Source organism: Ciconia boyciana, chromosome 4 (genome assembly GCF_034638445.1).
Source record: "Ciconia boyciana chromosome 4, ASM3463844v1, whole genome shotgun sequence".
NCBI classification, from domain to species: Eukaryota; Metazoa; Chordata; class Aves; order Ciconiiformes; family Ciconiidae; genus Ciconia; species Ciconia boyciana.
The window spans coordinates 31266014-31285980 of record NC_132937.1 but is presented as its reverse complement, the minus strand read 5'-3'; the positions used below and the strand labels follow the sequence as shown (position 1 = coordinate 31285980).

Below are 19967 nucleotides of genomic sequence, written 5' to 3'. Positions count from 1 at the left end.
CAGCGTGCTCCGCGGCCACGCATGTCTCCTAGCCCCGCGCCGGCGGTGCTCGGGGCGGGCGGCTCCGCTTCACCTCATGGGGCGAAGGGGGCGGCTGGCGGCGGCAGCACTTCAGGTGGGCGCGGAGGGCGGCGGGGCGGGCTGGGCACAGGGAGCGGCGGGAGCGGCGGCGGCGGCGGCACGGCTTCTCGACTCCTCAGCCCGCGGAGGCGGGAAGCCGCCCGCCCCCGCCCGGGCCGGGTAGGCGCGGGCTTCTCCTCATGGCTCCGGGCTGCCTGCCGCGGGGTTGGGGTTTCGTGGGTCCGTTGGTGAGGGGACCCCGGGGTGTTTACACTGCAGTGGGTCTTAGTGAGAAGAAGCTAAAGCGGGGGAAGACTCTCGTAGCAGTCTGACAGAAGCCAGCGTCAAATTCCTGTCTTATTAAGATAGGTACCTATACATCGTGTCAGGTCGTAACACGAGAAACGGTAATGCGGTGCTTTACTTAAAGCCAGGCATGCCACTTACATGTAAGGCTGCCTAACACTCTTGGCTCCGTTTTTGCGGTAAAGATGACAGTACGTTTTTATTTCTTAATGACTGAGGAGATGGCTGATGAGGGGCTTTGGTGCTGGATATTGAGACAAAGCATACACTCAGGACATAAAAATTGTTGCTGATCGCTGTAATTTTACACGTCTGCCGCATCCCTGTCTTTTCTTCGTCCTTCTCTTTAGTTACACGTACTGACTGTACTTTAATCTTAAATTGGATTATCTGTTTATGATCCGAATGCTGTTGTAGTTAATGAGGGTAATACATAAACTGCTCATGCTTTTTTCTTCCCCCTTTTTTTTTTGTCTAGGATGACAAATGATTTTTTCCTCCACTGGATAGTACTGTGGTCTGTTTCTAGTTACTAAATACTTTTAGGATATTTCTTTCAACTCCTTCTTTTAGGTACATCTCAGTTCCAAAGTACTCGTTAAGGAGAAGGTCTGCATTTTGGTGTCTTGGTATCTCTTTTCAAACCCTTTAATTTATGGTCCCTGAAATAAACAATGTAATTAAGTCCTGATTTGGGGTGGTTTTTGTTTGTTTGTTTTTCTTAATTTCCTTGGGGGTTTAATTCAGTTTGTTCCTCAGTATCTTGGTAAAATCCTATTGATTTCTTGCCTGCTTTTGTCCTGTTTCCTCTTCGGCCTCCTTCTGCCCTCCCACCCCAGTAATGCATTAGAATTATCTGACCAAAAAATATTTGCATTATCAGTTCTTCACAGATTGTTTTAGGCTCAGATAGGCTTTTCTGTGAGATAATACATTAAAGGTTTGAGCTTATGTCTTAAATGGTAATTGTATTTACGGAGTTTTTCATATAAATTAACATCCAATATAAAATAATGGTTCTTTTGGAGATTATAGAATTATAAGGGACTACTGCGATCTTTTGACTTCTTGCGTAATTCTACTAATTTTATGCATTAAATTCCTATATCTATTTGTGTGCACAATAACTTCTTGCAAAATTAGGGCAAAAATTTTGGAGAGCAGTATTTCTAAATGGTAATTTTAGCCATTGGATTTTTGTTTTGCTTTTACACCATGAGTTGAGAGGCCTCTTACTGTTGGCTATTTCCCCAAATGCATATTTACAGCTTTGATCTAAATATCCTCTTGTATCAGTTATTTACAATGTTAACTGTGCGTTTGTTAAAATGATTTTTATAATTTCCTTAAATGAAATTAACTATATCAGCAAAATTGCATTTTGTGGGTATAGGCGGAGATTATGCATAACACTTTATCTCATATAAAAATGTCATGAGAAGTCACAACTGTAAGCAGTGTTACTCTATCAGCTGTTGTGTGCATGTGTTTTATGTAAACCCAACCTAAATCTTTCCTTCAATATGTTAACTGGACTGACCACCCATAGGTTTCTAAGCATTCTTGTGTAATACATCTATTTCCCACTGTTCTGTTTTAACAATAATGTAAGCTCCACAACTATGCTTTCTGAGACTTGTAGGATAGAAAAACCTATGACACTTTATTGTGATATTTTGTAAACAGTCTGAAAATCATTATTTTTCAGACAAAAAATACAGTTTCTAGTTTTACATTAATAACTGTCATTTCGGAGGTTATTTTGGTTGAACAGAGTTTTGCTTTTTCTAGTCTGATTTCACTCTTAATCTGCAGAATATTTATACTTATGCCTTTGTACCTGGGAACGTGGCTTGATTTTTACACAGAGAGCAGTCATTTTTGTCTATAAAAGACAGCAGAGACAGACTTTGAAAATAACTGTTATGCCATGGGCATGGCTCTTGACTGAGGGTAGTCTGAAGCCACATTTTTGCTTCCTGTTCCTCATTCTGGCTCAAAGACACCCATTCACATATTGTCCGTGTTTTCCAGTTGGCGCTGTTACCTTTATTTCACTCATGATACAGAATTCTCAAATCATACTCATTTTGGATTTTTTTTAAAGTCTGTAGTGATACTTTTCCTGTATGCTGTATGCAGATGTTAATAATATCCATAGCAAAGCAGTGTAAGCCTACCACAGAACTGACACAAACCTCTGTTGCTATTTGAATTTGTAGGTCTCTGTTTGTCTATTCCAAGGTCACTAATCAATGGGATGAAATTAAAAAGAGATCCCTGAACATGAGTCATAAATGTTTCATTAGGTTTCATCATCTTTCAGGCACACAGTTACAAGGAAAAATCTGTTAAAATAGATCTCTCTATATTTCGAAATGCAGTTACTTAAAACAGAAGGCTGGAAATGCCCTTTTCTGACTTTATGACATTGGGTTTTATTATCTTTTAATTATTATCTTGTTCCATCTTTATTTGTGCCCTTCTCTTGTTTTATGGTCTTTTTTTCCTGCTTTCTTCACAGAGCTTCTAAGCCCTAGCTGAAGTTGCTTTTAGCTCAATTATATTTGTTCAGGAATTCATTACAAAGTTGTTGCTTCTTTCTGTATTTTTGACTATTGTTGTTTTCATGTATATTTTGTAGAGAGTTTGAAGAGGTTTGTGTAGTATCAGTGCTTACTGCTGCCTGGTTCGATTTATTTAGGATGGAACAAATAGTGTTTGGTCTTTCCTGCATTGGACTGGGCAGACTGGATTCAGAAAGCAGAGAGGCTCAATGCTGAGGCATAGACCACGTTTCCTACTGGAATAAGGCAACTGCAATGGAAAAAATACATTCTCCTAGTCTCAGCGTAAGTTTGATTCTGAATACTGGTGTGCTTTTTAAAGGTACGTTGCTACATCAGCTCTTCCCAGATTGGATTCTTATACAGATTTTATGGTAATTTTAAATAAAATCCAATCTGACATGATGGTTATATAGAAGAAACATTTGTGACGAGATCACCATTTGTTCCTTAAAATGGAATTTATTTGGAAATGTACCGTATATTGTAAAGTCTCACCCGCCAGCAAATGGCAGTTCCAGTTTTTGAGGAAATACTTTGTGTCTACATGTTCATTCAGAAGAGGCACAGTCATGGTTAACAGACTCTAAACTTGACCCACTTTTTTTTATCTGTGTGCAAAGTCCATGAGTTATTCATGCTTTCTTCTGGGTTTTTTTGTAACCTTTTCCAAATAAATGCTTCAGTGGGCTTTTTTTCTGTAAAGGTCAATGCCAGTAGTCATGTCTTGTGGATAATTCTACAATAAACAGGCATGTGAATAAGCTAGAATAAACTTATTTTCTGGGGCTTATAATCAATAATGTGTTTAAAATAATAAACTATTATGTGTCAACATTGTTGGAAGTATTTATTTTTAAAGGAAGTCTAATACACACATAAAAAGCCCATTTAGAATAAAAATGTACCTGATCAAACTGTAAGAAGAAGGATTATCAAGATTTAATGTATTGCACAGAAATAGCAACCTCTTGGGAAGAATCCATTTTTAGATAGGATGTAGGCTTTGAAACTGTGGTCTATCTCCATGGCTCCCCAAAAAGACAGAAGGGCGTAACAGTTTGGACAGTTAGAATTGATACTGTCCTTCAGAGACTGCTTTTCAGTGCATTTAACATAACGAAGTTAGGGAATACATCATTTATATGAGGATTTTTACTTCAGAAGTGTTGGTTTTAATGTTACAACAGAAATGAGTACTCTGTCTTTATAATCCAGGTATCCCAGAATTGCTTCTTGGGAGTGGGGTGGGGCTGTCTTTAAGATCTTGAATTATTTTTGGAATTTCCTTTGAGGTGTCAAGCAGTTATTTAAGTACAATAATTATTCCCAAGAAATCAACTTGTACAAGAGGGTTTCATAATAATTACAGAACATAAATAGTTTTTAAGGACTTTTAAGTGATTATTAATGCTAATAACAATGCCTTTATTTTCAAATTACAACAGTCAACTGTTGAAAAGTAAAATAACTGGGATTAGTTATTTTCTTTTTTTCTGCAAAGAGAGCTGTTACGAAGGTAATGTGGCAGGCAATAGGCAAGTCCTAAAAGTAACAGTAGAGTTTGCTGCTGGAGCACATACTGAGGAGAAGCATATGTAGTTTTGCTCTGTAAGGAGTTAGTTTTGGTTACTTCTGCTTGACTGAATGGTTGTTGTCTTTGTGTTTATGATCAATAGTAAAGATATTTTAGTGGTTCTGGTTTTCTTAATGCTTATTCTACATGCCAGTCTCCAAGCTAAGCAAGGAGTTGCTCAGAAAGGGGTACCAGGGTGATAATACATATGTTTACAAAGTATGTAAATGAAAATAGTGTTTTGGATTATAGATTAGAAACTCAGTTTTAACAGTTGTTGCATAGAGGGATTTGGGATTTTTGAGCATCGGTCCTAAGAATCCTCCAAATTTAATCTTTTTTTGTTGTTGCAGTGTAAAGGATTTAATTTGATTAATATCATGTATTTAAGACCAGGAGGAATCTTGAAACATATTCAGTGTATTATCATAGACATGTTTCAAATTATTTTGTAAAATTGAAGATTTCAGAAAGTGAAGTTAGAATTTTCCATGTCACAAAGGTGCTTGTTCTAATTAAAACAGGACAAGTGTTTTAATTCAGAGCTGTAGTGTTCAAGTCAACAAATTAACTTAACTGAAATCAAAGATTCCCTGGGAATATTAAATGCAAACATTGAAATTGGTTTTTTTTTGCTCAGGTGTAGCAGTGATAACAAATGCTTTGTGCTGATGGATTTTTTTCTTTAATAGTTTTCTTTCTGTTCTCTGACGTTTACAGAACAACTGACGATACAAAGGACAATGCACAGTGTATATCCTGATGACATTTTGTGTGCTGTGACATGGTTTTTGCCATGGCATCTGAGACTGAAAAGGCCCATGCTCTTCTCCAAACTTTCAGCACAGCTTCAGTTATTTCTAGTCTAGGTTTGGGAATATTCTGCTTTGTGGCAGACAGACTTCTGCAGTTTTCCTTCATTCAGCAAAATGACTGGCTCCGAGCCTTCTCTGATAATGCTGTGCATGGTATACTAGGAATGTGGTCCTGGGCAATAGTGATTGGACTCAGGAAAAAAAGTGACTTCACTGAGGTCACTCTGGCTGGCTTCCTCGCCTCTGTCATTGATGTGGACCACTTCTTTCTTGCTGGCTCCCTGTCATTAAAGGTAAGCCAACAGATCAGTGATTGTTTATTTTCTTTCTTCATCACTGTTTACTTTATTGTTCTTCTACCATACCTGAAACAAAAAAAAGTTCCAATGATACTTTAATTAGATACATTTTTAATAGACATGTGGGAATTATATTTGTATGCAGTTGTTATGATTTTAAAAGCCCTAAAAATATTTTACATCTACTGTTAAGTTCTGCTCCTTACAAGGCTCTGAAAAAAGAGTTCTGAAAGCCCATGTACATGATATCCTATGTGTATCACATAGTTGCTTTGTTATCCAAGTTAAACAGTTAAGTGCTGTCATGCGTGCTTTGTGTATAAAGTAGATTATTCCATTTCTGTTTACAATAAGGGGTAGAAATATCTGGAAAGTAGATAATCCAGCTGGTGTTTGATTTCATCCAGTCTTACTGAGAAGTAGTATATTTGGTTTTAGGCAGCCCAAAATATTTCTCGCACAAAAAAGCTATATATGAGCTATCACCTTTAAAAAGGGAGTCTGAGTTTGCCCTTAAATATAGTTGGTTGTAAAAAAAAAAGAAATAAAGCAAGCGTCAAACTTTTTAATAACAGTAAAAAGGTGAATTGGCTACTGTTACGGAGTATATGTGATCATCATCCATTTGCAGAACTGCTTGTTAGGACAGAGTTTCTCAATAGGGTTAGTACTGTCAGTTTATGGCATTCTTTTTCAGTGGTTCTCCAGTGGTTTAGGCATGTCCTGTTCCTGCTTCCCCATTCACACACGTACATATATCCCTGTTTTCCTCCCTGCTCCGAACATATATACCCAGCTTTCCCTGACCTCAACAGTCTCTTCTGTACACTCTCCAAAACATTTGTACCTTCTGTAAGTTCCAGCTGTGCCAGCCCTGGCCGCAGTTCTCTCAACACTTCCCTCCAGATCTCGCACCTCAGGCATACACTCCTTGCCCCCAGCTAGCTCCTGGTCCCCATAGCTAGAGCCCTGCCACTCTGCTTCTTATCAGGAATTTGCTCTGCTCAGCAACACAGGTCCTCACAATTTGATTATGCTGGCGTTGCTAGCATAGGTATACATACATGCTGCTTACTCTCCCATCCCGAAAAATGTACATTCCCACCTACAGATGGACCTGCGCAGAAGGGGAAGATACTGACCTTTATCCATTCTACAAGAGCGTAACTTACTTGTTTGACCATCTCACCTTCTTTCTTCTCCAGTTTGCTCATAATAGTGTTACACTCTTCATATGGATGACAGAGGAAATAGTTCTGAGGAAGCAGAGGAAGGAAGGAGGTGGAGGGAGAATTGCTGTTCTTTGTAATCCTTTAATTAAAGAAGAACAATCCAAAATGGTTTACCATTTCTTTAAAAATATGTAGGAGACAGCTAAATGCAAGAAGCATTATTACTTACAGTTGAGGTGTAAAAATCAGACTTCCAATGGGAAAATAGTTTTTGTTTACGTACCATATCACTATTTGTTGTAGAGAAAAGGTGTTTTCCTATGTGCATGTGGTCAGTTTTCCCCTTATATTTGTCTTCAACAAAGAGGGCATTTTCGCAGAATTACAGGGTGGTTGTAGTTGAAAGGGTCTTCTGGAGGTCATCTGGTCCAACCATGCTGCTGAAGCAGGCTCACCTGGAGCTGGTTGCTCAGGTCCATGCCCAGACAATTTTTGAATAACTCTAAGAATGCAAACTCCATAGTCTCTCTGGGCAGCCTGTTCCTGTGCGCAGTCACTGTCACACTGAAAACGTGTTTCCTTACATTCAGGAGGAACCTTCTGTGTTTCAGTCTGCGCCCGTTGTCTCTTGCTCTGTCAGTGGGCACCACTGGAAAGAGCCTGGCTCTGTTCTCTTTACACCCTCCCTTCAGGTGTTTGTACACCTTGATGACATCCCCCCTGAGCCTTCTCTTCTCCACACTGCACAGTCCCAACTGTCATCCTTTCCTCATATGCAAGATGCTCCAGTCCCTTCATGATCTTAGTGGCACTTCTCTGGACTCAATCTCCAGTAGCTCTGTGTGTGTCTCATACTGGGAAGCCCAGAATGGGACTCAGCACTCCAGAGGTGGCCTTACTAGTGCTGAGGAGAAAGGGAAGGATCACCTCCCTCGACCTCGCAGCACTCCTCCTAATGCAGCCCAGGATACCATTGGCCTTCTTCACCACAAGGTCACATTGCTGGCTCATAGTCAATTTGTCCACCAGGACCCCGAGGTCATTTCCTCAAAACTGCTTTTCAGACAGTTGGCTTCCAGCAGGTACTGGTGCCTGGGGTTGTTCCTAGGTAGTCCCTAGTTCTCTCCTTTTCTGTACTTTTTGTGTATATGGAAATACTGTAAAATTATAAAACCACATAAAGAAAAGGAAAGTTAGTTTGGTTGGTTAATGGGTCCTATAATATTAACATTTTGGTATAGCATTTAAATCTATAATTATTCTAATGTATATTTTCTTATTTTAAAATCAGTAAATGCAAGTAACGGATGGGTAGTTCTTAGAAAGTATCGTTAAAATTTTATTGCTACTTTTTCTTGCATTTGAGATTATCACCAGTATTTTTTCTTAATTGTGACCACTAGATGACACTCTTCACCAATGTCTGTTTAGAAAGTTGAGTTTTGTATTGTATCATAGAACTGGGAGGTGATCCATCTCATTACTGCCTTCTGAGGCAAGGTTAAATATGCTTGGACTTTCCATGATGGAGAATGTTTGTGTAGCCTATCCCTAGTATCCCAAACAAAGTAAATTACTGCAGTTTCATGACTTAATTTGTTCCTGTGTTGTTTCAGTTCACAAGCAGCTAGAAATTGTTTTTCTAATATCCAGTCTAAAGTGTTGTTGTTGATGGTTACATCTTGTTTTCTTATTCTTTAAGGCCTCTCTGCAAAAGACAGCTGATTGCTGTGCTGTCTCCAAAAATGTTTTACAAATTAGAAAGACAAGATTTGCAGGTAGAAAAATAGCCCTTTAGTAGCCAAACTTACTTAGCTGAGGTGAGGAAGAAGGCAAGATGCCCAAAGGCTTTTTCATAGTCATTTGCCTACTTAACTCCTCCACCTTCCATATGTTAATTGGGCTAATAAAGGATGTTTACCTGTAAACCATATCCTGTATAGGTTTCTTGACCCTTACAGCAGTAACAGCATTACTCTTACAACTTGCAAAACAATTATGCTTTACAAAAAGTATCTTCATGACAAAATAACTCGCAAAAAAATCTGAAGGGCCTGGATTTATGTTTTTTAAACCTGTTGCTATTTTTCTTGTCTCCTCTGGATTGCTTTTTGCCTGAATGATCTTTAAAGGGTCCTGTGCCAAACTATACATACAGTATTTTAGGTGAGACTGCATTTGAGCCACACAGGGTAGATTAATTCCTTTAAATGTCACATGCATACAACACTACTGTCTTTTTAAAAAGAAAAAAAAATCTGTTACAGGTTTTATGTCTTCTTGCAATGCCATCAGAGTCTTTTTAGTTTGTGGTATAATGTAATCCCCATAAACTTTTCTGCTGTGTTGTTGCCTGGATAGCTAGACCTGATTTTAATATGTGATTTTTCTTTTCTCAGCTTAATATGATGCACCTTTCAGTTTCATGTTGTAATTTCAGGCTGTTGCCTATGTAATTTATTACTTCATGGAATACTTTTTTACTACTTAATTGTTAGTTCCAGTACCATTCTTCCTCTTTAAATTGCAGGATTGAGAGGAACTGATTTAAGAGACTACAATGTTTACTGCTTATGCAACACATTACTAAGTAATAAATTAAGAACCCTAATTAACTAACCACACCACTATTACTAATTTGTAACAATGGTATTTTTCACATTACTATATACAATTATCTATAAAGCTCTTCATCATCACTCTTAAATCTGATGGCAGGTTACTTTTTTGAAGTAACCCTTCTACACAGCACAAAGGCAGTATTGCCCTTTACCTCCAGTTGCTACCTTCATACTCCTCCGGTCATCTACCCCGTTCCTGCTGACACAGCTTGCTGCTTGGATTATTTGGCTATTGGGCTGTTTTTCATGGTGTCATCATTATTTTTGTGGAGTACTCAGGGTAAATAGTCACCTGTGGTATTTATATGTTTACTCTGACAAGTACTTGTGTACCAAGTAGCATGTGATCTGCCCTTTTGCCCACGTGATTTTTGCAACAAGTATAAAGTCTATAAAGACTTCGCTACTTAGATTTTGTAGTTCTTTGTATTCCAGGTAGTTTTTACTGTGTATTACGTGCACACAAGTGTAGAACAATCTAAGAATCAGTGTTTGAAGAATCTGTCTCATTGACTAGCTCTAAAGGTGGAAGTTACTGCAGCCTGCCATCACACTCAGCATTACTGATAAACAAGAGCAGCATGATGGGCTAAATGTGTTAGAGGTATGACTTCAATGAGAAGTGTCCCTGCAGGACTGTAGCCCAAACACTCATGTTGCAGAACAGATGTGCAGAAAGATGTGCTACTTAAGACTCACCAGCTTCTAAAAGTGTAGACAATGCAATTGGTGGCAAACAATATTGTACCAGCAAATGTACATAACAGAGCTGGTTAATATGCCAGTGCTGACCAGCCTGGGCTGCACAGGAGCATTTCTGAAATTGGAGAGTAAGCTTTGCACGCACACAATTAATTTAACATTGAATTTATAGATCAGCCTCAAGACTAAGGACTTCAGGCTTGTGAAGCATCACAGAATATGAGTGAGGGAGCCCATGTTGTTATATAAATTCTGTGGTGTTTCTGAGCATTAAAGCAAAGAGCTTGCTTGGGTTCTCCTGCATGCGATTGTTGTCTCCTGTCTCCGGCTGCTCATTGTAGTGTGTGAGAGAGTCTGGAGGAGCAGGAACTTCAAGAAGATCTTGCACCTGATTGAAGGTTTAGGCAAATGGAAAAGGTCATTTGTGTTGTGAATAAATTCTGTTTGCAACTGCAGCCTGATCTCTCTCATGGTAGATGTCCCCCTATATCTACCCAAACCATGATTATATTTTTCCAGGAGGTTTAAGGCAGAAAAGGATTGTACTATTTCTTTTTTAAAATCTGTTGATTTCTAAAGGCAAACAAATTTGCTTGTTAGGAGAAACAGTATAACAGGTAATATTGCCAAATAGAACTACATATCTGTCTCTTGGGCTTGGCAACTCAAAGATGTAAATGTTCCTCTAGTTACAGAATGTAAAAGAGAAAACAGACTATTCTCTCAGAACTTGGGCAACAGCATTTCAGAAGCCTAATGACTACTGCAATTACAAAATAGGGTTTTCTCTTGCTAATATTGAGTGCTCAGTTTTGCTGTATGAACAACCCTGCCATCTAAAATTCTGTATGAAAAAAATTTAAGCATCACCTCCCCAAAACTGGATAAAGATTGGCACTAATACTGATAAATTGCATATGTAATTAACACTTAAATTTTCCTTACTCACTGTGTTGCTGTTGGCACCTAACCTCCATAGGGCAGAGGGAAAAGACTCATTTAGACTTTGCCACTGATTTTTTCCAAGTGCAGAAATAGTGACCAGTCACTAGGATATCTGCCAAAGTGTATCACCATCCAGGGTGGTTTTTCAAAATTAGGCTAGTATGGACTTCTTAGGCTCTTGCTGACAGTAACAAAAATCTGACTATCTTTGTAGGGTAGGTGATAAACAATTTCACCATCACAAGGTTTTTCTACTTTAATCTGTGAACAATCTGCTTATATAAAACAGAAATGAAGTTGCAGAAAATACACCCTTTGCACCAACTTTAAGGAGCTGGGTCCATACCATTACCGTTAAAAGTTGTTGAGACAGTTTGTGAGGTTTTTAATCCTGTCCCCTGATGGAGAGAGTAATGGACAAGCATGTGGTGGGAAGCTAATAGGTCAAAGCTTTCTGCAAGCCTTTTAACATTGGCTTTGCTTTAAAGCACAGGCTATTGTATTCCAAGGTAGTCCATAACTTCCCATCTCTGTATTTCTTGGCTAAGGCTACATCGAAGTTTCCTTGCAGAGAAGACAGGGTTCTAAGCAGTTGTCTAAATTATCTATGAGAACTTGATGAAGCTATTCCAGAGTCCCACTGTCAGGTACCATAGGTGTTGAATCCTGCAACAATTAACACAACTGAAGCATTAACGGGTTACTGGCTGGTGTCTTGTAGCAATGCTTTGTTTGCTTTCTGCAGTAGATGCAGTAGGGGATATGTTCAACATAACAGTGAGATGCACCACCATGTGCAAAGAGTACATCTCTGGTGCTTGTTACAGTTTTTCCACATCTTCACCAGTATCTGAGTTGAGCCAGTTAATATTACATCAGCACTTGTGTAGAGTCACCGAGGCAAGCAGCTCTGGTTGCAGCATGATTGGCAGTGGAGTGTTCTAGCACATGCACAGGAGTGTTTCCCGAACCCGGGGAACCTCAGGGGGAGAGGCTGATGAGACCTGGGCGGGGCCAGGAGCAACAGTGGTGAAGCCCACCCACACATATAAAAGAAGTCCTCAGGGAATGCTAGTGACCAGGAGTGCTGCCAATGGGGTGGGCAAACAGGACGTGGCACAACAGTTTGCATGGCAGTTCGCACGGAAGGGCATGCAGGAAGGGTGCTGAAGCTCTGCCAGCGTGACCAGGAGCAATGGTATCCACTCGACAGAAAGCCATGGCCTCTCTAAGCTCTGCACCCACCGCGACTGATGCGGCTTCCCAGAGACAGCTCCGAATCTGCCATGCAGGTGTCAGGCTGCAGGGTGCGCCCTGCTCGTATGCCAGTACCGGCCGGCCGGAGGGAGCACAGCTGTGGGAGGTGTGCCCAGGTAGAGGAACTCCTCCGCTTAGTGGCAGAGCTCCGAGGGGAGGTGAGTAGGCTGAGGAGTACCAGGGAGTCTGAGGGGGAGACTGACTACTGGAACCGCACCCTGCCTTCCCTGGGACAGGCCTGTCGGGCAGACAGGACACATGATACACAGAGAGGATTCCCCACCCTCTCTCCCTCCAGCAGAACGTGGTGACTTAAGGGACGGGGCGCAATGGCGACAAGTTCCTGCCCGGCGCAGCAGGCGCATCTCCTCTGTAATTGCGCCACCTTCCCAGGTGCCCTGGTGCAATAGGTACAAGGCTCTGCAAGTGGGACCAAACGATGAGGACAATGGTCCATCTAGGTTGGAGGTGCCACCGAGGTTAAGTCGGCCTACGCCCTGCATCGAAACCACTTCCATGAAGAAAGAAGCACAGGTCATTGTCATAGGAGGTTCTCTTCCGAGGGGAAGAGAAGGCCCAATATGCAGACTGGATCCACCCCTTAGGGATGTCTGCTGCCTCCCTGGGGTCCGGGTTAAAGATGTGACAAGAAAACTTCCTACCCTGGTACTGCCCTTAGATTATTATCCATTATTGCTTTTTCATGTAGGCAGCTTGAAGTCCAAGGGCAATCAAGAGAGGCTTCAGGGCCTTGGGATGACTGGTTAAGGGATGAGGAGCACAAGCAGTGTTTTCCTCTGTCCTTCCAGTTACAGGGAGTGATGAGGGAAGAAACAGGAAGACCCAGCTCATCAATACCTAGCTCTGAGCCTGGTGCCACCAGTAGAATTTTGGGTTTTTTGATCATGGATCGGTCTACACACCAGGCCTGCTGGCAACAGATGGGGTCCACCTGTCTTAAAGGGGGAAAAGGATCTTTGTGTAGGAGTTAGCAGGTCTCATTGAAAGAGCTTTAAACTACATTTGAAGGAGGAAAGGGATAAAACCAGACTCACTAGAGATAAGCCTGAGGACAGCGCACCAATGTTTGAGGGACAGTGTGCTATCAAGGTCCTTGGGCCTGCTATCTCAGTGGAGTTAGGGGATGGAGATCCATGCAGCAGCAAAGACGCAAGGGGTATGGATGTGTTAGAAACCATGGAAGCGCCTGAGAATGGTCAAGTAGGAATTAGGGCTTCTCTCTGAAAAAAGGTGGCGGGATCCATAGCCCAACTGAAGTGCATCTACACCAACGCACACAGCATGGGCAACAAACAGGAGGAGTTGGAAGCCACTATGCAGCTGAAAAACTATGATATAGTTGCCATCACAGAAACATGGTGGGATGACTCACACAACTGGAGCACTGCAATGGTTGTCTATAAACTCTTCAGAAGGGATAGGCAAGGCAGGAGAGGCGGTGGGGTAGCCCTGTATGTTAGGGAGTGTTTTGACTGTCTAGAGCTTGATGGTGGCAATAGGGTTGAGTGTTTACGGGTAAGAATCAGGGGGAAGGCCAACAAGGCAGATATCCTGGTGGGAGTCTGATACAGACCACCCAAGCAGGATGAAGAGGCAGATGAAATATTCTATAAGCAGCTGGGAGAAGTCTCACGATCTCTAGTCCTTGTTCTCATGAGGGACTTCAACTTGCCTGAAGTTTGCTGGAAATACAATACAGTGGAGAAGAAAGTCTTGGAGATTCCTGGAATGCATGGAAGATAAATTCCTGATACAGCTGGTGAGTGAGCCAACTAGGGAAGGTGCCCCGCTGGACCTCTTGTTCACGAACAGAGAAGGACTTGTGAGCCATGTGATGGTTGGAGGCCATCTTGGGCACAGCGATCATGAAATGATAGAGTTTTTGATTCTTGGAGCAGTAAGGAGGGGGGTCAGCAGAACTGGTACCTTGGGCTTCCGGAGGGCAGACTTTGGCCTGTTTAGGAGACTGGTTGACAGAGTCCCTTGGGAGGCAGTCCTGAGGGGCAAAGGAGTCCAGGAAGGCTGGACATTCTTCAGCGAGGAAATGTTGAAGGCGCAGGAGCAGGCTGTCCCCATGTGCCAAAAGACAAGCCGGCGGGGAAGATGACCGTCCTGGCTGGAGAGCTTTGGCTGGACGTCAGGAAAAAAAAGAGAGTGTATGAGCTTTGGAAGAAGGGGCAGGCAACTCAGGAGGACTACAAGGATGTCATGAGGTTATGCAGGGAGGAAATTAGAAGAGCCAAAGCCCAACTAGAACTTAATCTGGCCACTGTCATAAAAAAACAATTACAAATATTTCTATAAATACATTAGCAACAAAAGGAGGGCTAAGGAGAATCTCCATCCTTGATTGGGTGCGGGAGGAAACATAGTGACAAAGGGTGAGGAAAAGGCTGAGGTACTTAATGCCCTCTTTGCCTCAGTCTTTAATAGTAAGACCAATTGTTCTTGGGGTACCCATCCCCCTGAGCTGGAAGACAGGGATGGGGAGCAGAATGAAGCCCCCATAACCCAAGGGGAAATGGTTAGTGACCTGCTACACCACTTAGATACACACAAGTCTATGGGGCTGGATGGGATCCACCCAAGGGCACTGAGGGAGCTGGCAGAAGTGCTCACGAAGCCACTTTCAATCCTTTACCAGCAGTCCTGGCTAACTGGGGAGGTCCCAGTTGACTGGAGGTTAGCAAATGTGACGCCCGTTTACAAGAAGGGCCGAAAGGAGGATCTGGGGAGCTACAGGCCTGTCAGTCTGACCTCTGTGCTGGGGAAGGTTATGGAGCAGATCATCCTGAGTGCCATAACATGGCATGTACAGGACAACCAGGTGATCAGGCCCAGTCAGCATGGGTTTATGAAAGGCAGGTCCTGCTTGACTAACCTGATCTCCTTCTATGACAAGGTGACCTGCTTAGTGGATGAGGGAAAGGCTGTGGATGTTGTCTACCTAGACTTTAGTAAAGCCTTTGACACCATTTCCCACAACATTCCCTTGGAGAAACTGGCTGCTCGTGGCTTGGACGGGCATATGCTTTGCTGGGTAAAAAACTGGCTGTCTGGCCGGGCCCAAAGAGTTGTGGTGAATGGAGTTAAATCCAGGTGGCGGCCGGTCACAAGTGGTGTTCCCTAGGGCTCAGTATTGGGGCCAGTTCTGTTTAATGTCTTTGTCAATGTTCTGGACAAGGGGATCGAGTGCACCCTCAGTAAGTTTGCAGATGACACCAAGTTGTGCGGGAGTGTTGATCTGCTTGAGGGTAGGAAGGCTCCGCAGAGGGACCTGGACAGGCTGGATTGATGGGCTGAGACCAATTGTATGAGATTCAACAAGGCCAAGTGCCAGGTCCTGCACTTGGGTCACAACAACCCCATGCAACGCTACAGGCTTGGGGAAGAGTGGCTGGAAAGCTGCCTGGTGGAAAAGGACCTGGCAGTGTTGGTCAACAGCTGTCTGAATATGAGCCAGCAGTGTGCCCAGGTGGCCAAGGTGCCCAATAGCATCCTGGCTTGTATCAGAAACAGTGTGGCCAGCAGGAGTAGGGAAATGATCGTCCCCCTGTACTCGGCACTGGTGAGGCCACACCTCAAATACTGTGTTCAGTTTTGGGCCCCTCACTCCAAGAGACACATTGAGGTGCTGGAGCGTGTCCAGAGAAGGGCAACGAAGCTGGTGAAGGGTCCAGACCACAAGTCTGATGAGGAGCAACTGATGAGGGGTTGTTTAGCCTGGAGAAAAGGAGGCTGAGGGGAGACCTTATCACGCTCTATGACTACTTGAAGTTGATATAAAAACCCCAGTCACACATGGTTCACATCTTGGCTTCTGAACTTATCTTTTGCCTGTCCATAAAGAATACTCCGTCAAGGCAGTCAAAATACATGTAACTTAGATCATACTTTTGTTGTATTGGAAATTACTGTTCTGTTTTAGATATTCTTGTCCAGCTAAAACAACTTCATGGGTGCTAACTGTAGTATAATACAGGATGTATTTTTGAAAAGAAATGCCATTAAAGCATATGAAATATTTCAAGTAAAGCACATTAAATATTTAAAGTGTATTGTATGGTTGTTTTCCTTTTAATTATCTTGAAATTAAATACATATAATCAGTCCAGCAGACGATACAAGTTCCTGTATACTACATGACTATATGACAAATAGCATACCTCATCCCTCTCCCTCCCTGTTTTGCTTTCAGTAATGATCCATATCATACAATAGAGAGAGAAAAGCCTGTCCCATCACCCTCAGCCCTGCTACTGACAGGGCAGCACACAGCTCTCATACGTCTAAATAGTCATAGTGTTGATTTTGATCAGCTGCAGTGGAAAGGAACAGTATGTTTTTCTTTGTACTTCCACTTTGATAATACACCTGTAAACATCCATGAAATATTTTCTTTCTCATCACGATTGTAGCCATTGCCAATTATATTTTTCTTTTCTGCAGGCTGCTCTGGCTCTTCCACAGAGACCACTCCTTCATTGTTCTACTGTGATTCCTGTTGTGGCTCTGACATTAAAGTTTATTATGCACCTTTTCAGGCTTAAGGACTCATGGTGCTTTCTTCCCTGGATGTTGTTCATATCCTGGACTTCTCATCACATCCATGACGGGATTCGTCATGGCCTCTGGATCTGCCCATTTGGAAAAACTTCTCCTTTGCCATATTGGCTGTATGTGGCAATTACAGCATCTTTACCTCATCTATGTTCATTTATTATGTATTTAACTGGCACTAGAGAATTAATGTCTATAAAACATGGAATCTGCATTGATGTATAAGAATGATGGCTCTTCAAGGTTGTTTGTATTACTACTTGAAATAAGCTCTCTGTTTATCACTGAAGTGGTTTCCTTATGTTCCCTACAACTTACGAGTTAGGCATTTTATGCCTGTGGAGCCAGTTACAGCTCCTGTGTCAATTCCTTGTGGTCATAGAAACCTATTTCATGAATGGTAACAATTTTATATCTATACATTTCCCTTGTAAAATATGTGGTCTTCCATTATAGCTTGTGCATAGCTAACTGATTTATAAAGTACTTAATCTCTCTGTAGTAATTACATTACATTTTACTGTCACGGTGCCATTCATCTGATCACCATTCACTTTGGGTTTGTATTCTGCCTTTAGATAATAGATTTAATCTAGATAGCATTTGTATAGCGCTTCAAAAATGTAAAGTACTATATAAATGCTAAGTATTAGTGGGAATTTAGTAGTGTGTGTCACATCTAAAAAACATCGGTTAGATTTTTTAATTTATTTGTTTTCCTGATGGACTCTCGTATACAACTGTTTAAAAAGAAATGCTGTTTGTATTTCACAATGCGCAACTGTATATCTGCACCTCTTTGAACACTGCTATCATATAGTGTTTCTACTAAATTCTATTCCTCTGTAGTTGCTTGATACTAAATTTGCAGACAATTACTAGCTATTATTTGTGGTTATAAAGGAGAAGACAGTTTGGTTACAGTATTATGTGTGTTGGCCAAATTGTTTAATTTTAAAAATATACTAATTATGAATATTATTTAATTTGGAACTAAGGAATTTTAGGCAAGTTTTGCCAAAAAAGGCAAACTTATTTATTACAGGAAAACGTAAGCTTTAGAGAAGATCCAGGAAGACATAAGAAAATACAAATTGCTCAAAATGTGAGTTTGCTTAAAGGCCTTACTACTGTACTCATAAACAGCATTTTCCATTAAGTGCAATATCATCCTTATCATTGTAAAATAAAATGCATTATTATTACACTGAAATAGAAATTTCCTCATAAAAGTCCCTTAAGGAAAAATATAATTATGTTGCAAGTTCATAACATAGTAATTTGCACTGTGGACTATTCAAAGTTTTCATTTACAGAAATTTCTCAGAAAAAGTCCCAAAGTAAAAATTAAGCTCTTGTCTAGTTTACAGTGTACAAGCTGAGAAATGTCTATTAATAATTGTTTTGTTAATTTTTTATTCATTGAACTCCATTGCCTATTAAGGAGATGGGGCCTTAATCCAGTTTGTGATGAATAGCTGACACAAGGGAGTATTTTTGTGGAAGAACATGTATAGGGTAGCATGTGCTGAACTTAAGTTATCAAAGAGTGCGAAGATTAGGTGATATGTTCATACTACATTTGTGTTATTAAATGTGTAGTAGTGTAAAGTACAAAAAAATTACAGAAAATATTAACTGGGATGGCTGTCTTAATGGGTACCAGAGACTTTATATGGCTGTAAAGTACTAAAGGCTCTCTGCAGCACACTGAGCTAATTAGAGAAAGTGTTCCAACCTTTTAAAATGTGCCTTCCCACAAAAAGAATAGTCTCTGCCCTATTTGTTCTTCATGTTAGAAATCTATGCTTATGGAAACTTGTCTGACAGTACAGTGGGCCTGTTTAGCCCTTATTATAAAATGAATAAAAGGTTTTTTCATGGAAAGAAGATTGGAAATGCAGGATTTCTGCCTTTTATAGTATGTAAAAGTTTCCCAGAAACAACATCAGTAATGTCTTGCTATAGAGCCCTCAGAGCAGTAACTGTCTTTTATCCAAAGGCATGATGGTTTAGTAGAGGAGGAGCGTTGCTCATTCATTTACTTCTAACCTGTATTTTAAACTATAGGCTATGAAATGCCAATAATGAGTATATTTTATGCAAGAAGTGAACACTTAAATTGGTGTAGAAAATTTTCTGTATTCTTGTTTCATGGTATAATATTTGTATAATTTTGTGCTTTATCCAGATTTGTTGCGAAGTGAAATGTATATAGGAACAAAGTGAAGAATTACACTTTCTCATTTTTAGATTGAGATGTAGCATTTTTGGTTAACTATATGTCCACCAACAGTCCTTAAGATTGGTACTGTACTGTTCTAGCTATGTTTAAGGATCAGTTAATGGGTACATCTTCAGTAGTTTACAAACACATTTTCATTCTCTATTTATAGCGGGGTTTGTGGGCTTTTTTACAATAATTTTCAGCTGTATTTCAAAGTACTATTCTTCTGGTCATGTTCTTATACCTGTTTTACCACAGCAATAGATGAACACCACTTAGAAACGTATTAAGGAAAGTAGTAAGCACCTGTGACACGTGACTTCTTTCTCTTCCACTCCAGACAGACACGGCAGTCTCACGCCTCGTCCTGACATTTAAGCAGCTTTAGCTCAGGCCATCGACAACTTTTTAAGGTAAACTGACACGTTGCATGTAATGCTGTAATTTGTGGGTAGCCAGATTAGAGAACAAAGGCGAAGTTAAATATTTGTTTCAGCCCATGTCACTTAGGAGATAAACCTCCCTATTACGAATGAATTTCCTAACAATTCCTTACCAGTATTTAATGTACATTTCAAATTCATTGATATTGCCAACTATACATTGATACCTGCCACATGTAGCAAAACCATGGCAAAAATAAACCAAGATACTAAAAACATAATGAATTTGTGCTTTACTGCATGCATTACAATAAAGAGTAAATGTGAAGTACAAAAAGCATGGGAATTACACAAAAAATTGTTAACAAACTCAAGCTAATAATTTAATGCACAATGTGTGAGACATATCACTAAAATATTACTGTTATTTTAGTGGTTCATTTACTATGCTAATCT

The 19967-nt window shown here is 40.7% G+C and overlaps 1 protein-coding gene across 4 annotated transcripts; it reads left to right on the top strand.

Moving 5' to 3' along the window:
- The first annotated feature begins 15 nt into the window (after window positions 1-15).
- Window positions 16-18199, top strand: TMEM267 (transmembrane protein 267). Of its 4 annotated transcripts, none has more exons than XM_072860147.1 (4): window positions 16-115; window positions 3071-3218; window positions 5230-5617; window positions 16791-18199. In XM_072860147.1, the coding sequence occupies exons 3-4, from the start codon at window positions 5294-5296 to the stop codon at window positions 17124-17126; spliced, it is 660 nt and encodes a 219-aa protein (XP_072716248.1). In that variant the 5' UTR covers window positions 16-115; window positions 3071-3218; window positions 5230-5293; the 3' UTR covers window positions 17127-18199. The 4 variants fall into 4 exon arrangements, with proteins under 4 accessions (XP_072716248.1, XP_072716250.1, XP_072716251.1 ...); XM_072860149.1 differs by having other exon boundaries at window positions 3071-3255; XM_072860148.1 differs by having other exon boundaries at window positions 28-115; window positions 3011-3218.
- Window positions 18200-19967: the final 1768 nt, after the last annotated feature.

What these genes read in the sequence shown, in the direction of transcription:
- TMEM267 (XM_072860147.1), top strand. Translation starts at nt 5,294, where the DNA reads ATGGTTTTTGCCATGGCATCTGAGACTGAAAAGGCCCATGCTCTTCTC. An exon ending in CTGGCTCCCTGTCATTAAAG is followed by an intron (nt 5,618 to 16,790) that starts GTAAGCCAACAG and finishes TCTTTTCTGCAG; the next exon opens with GCTGCTCTGGCTCTTCCACA.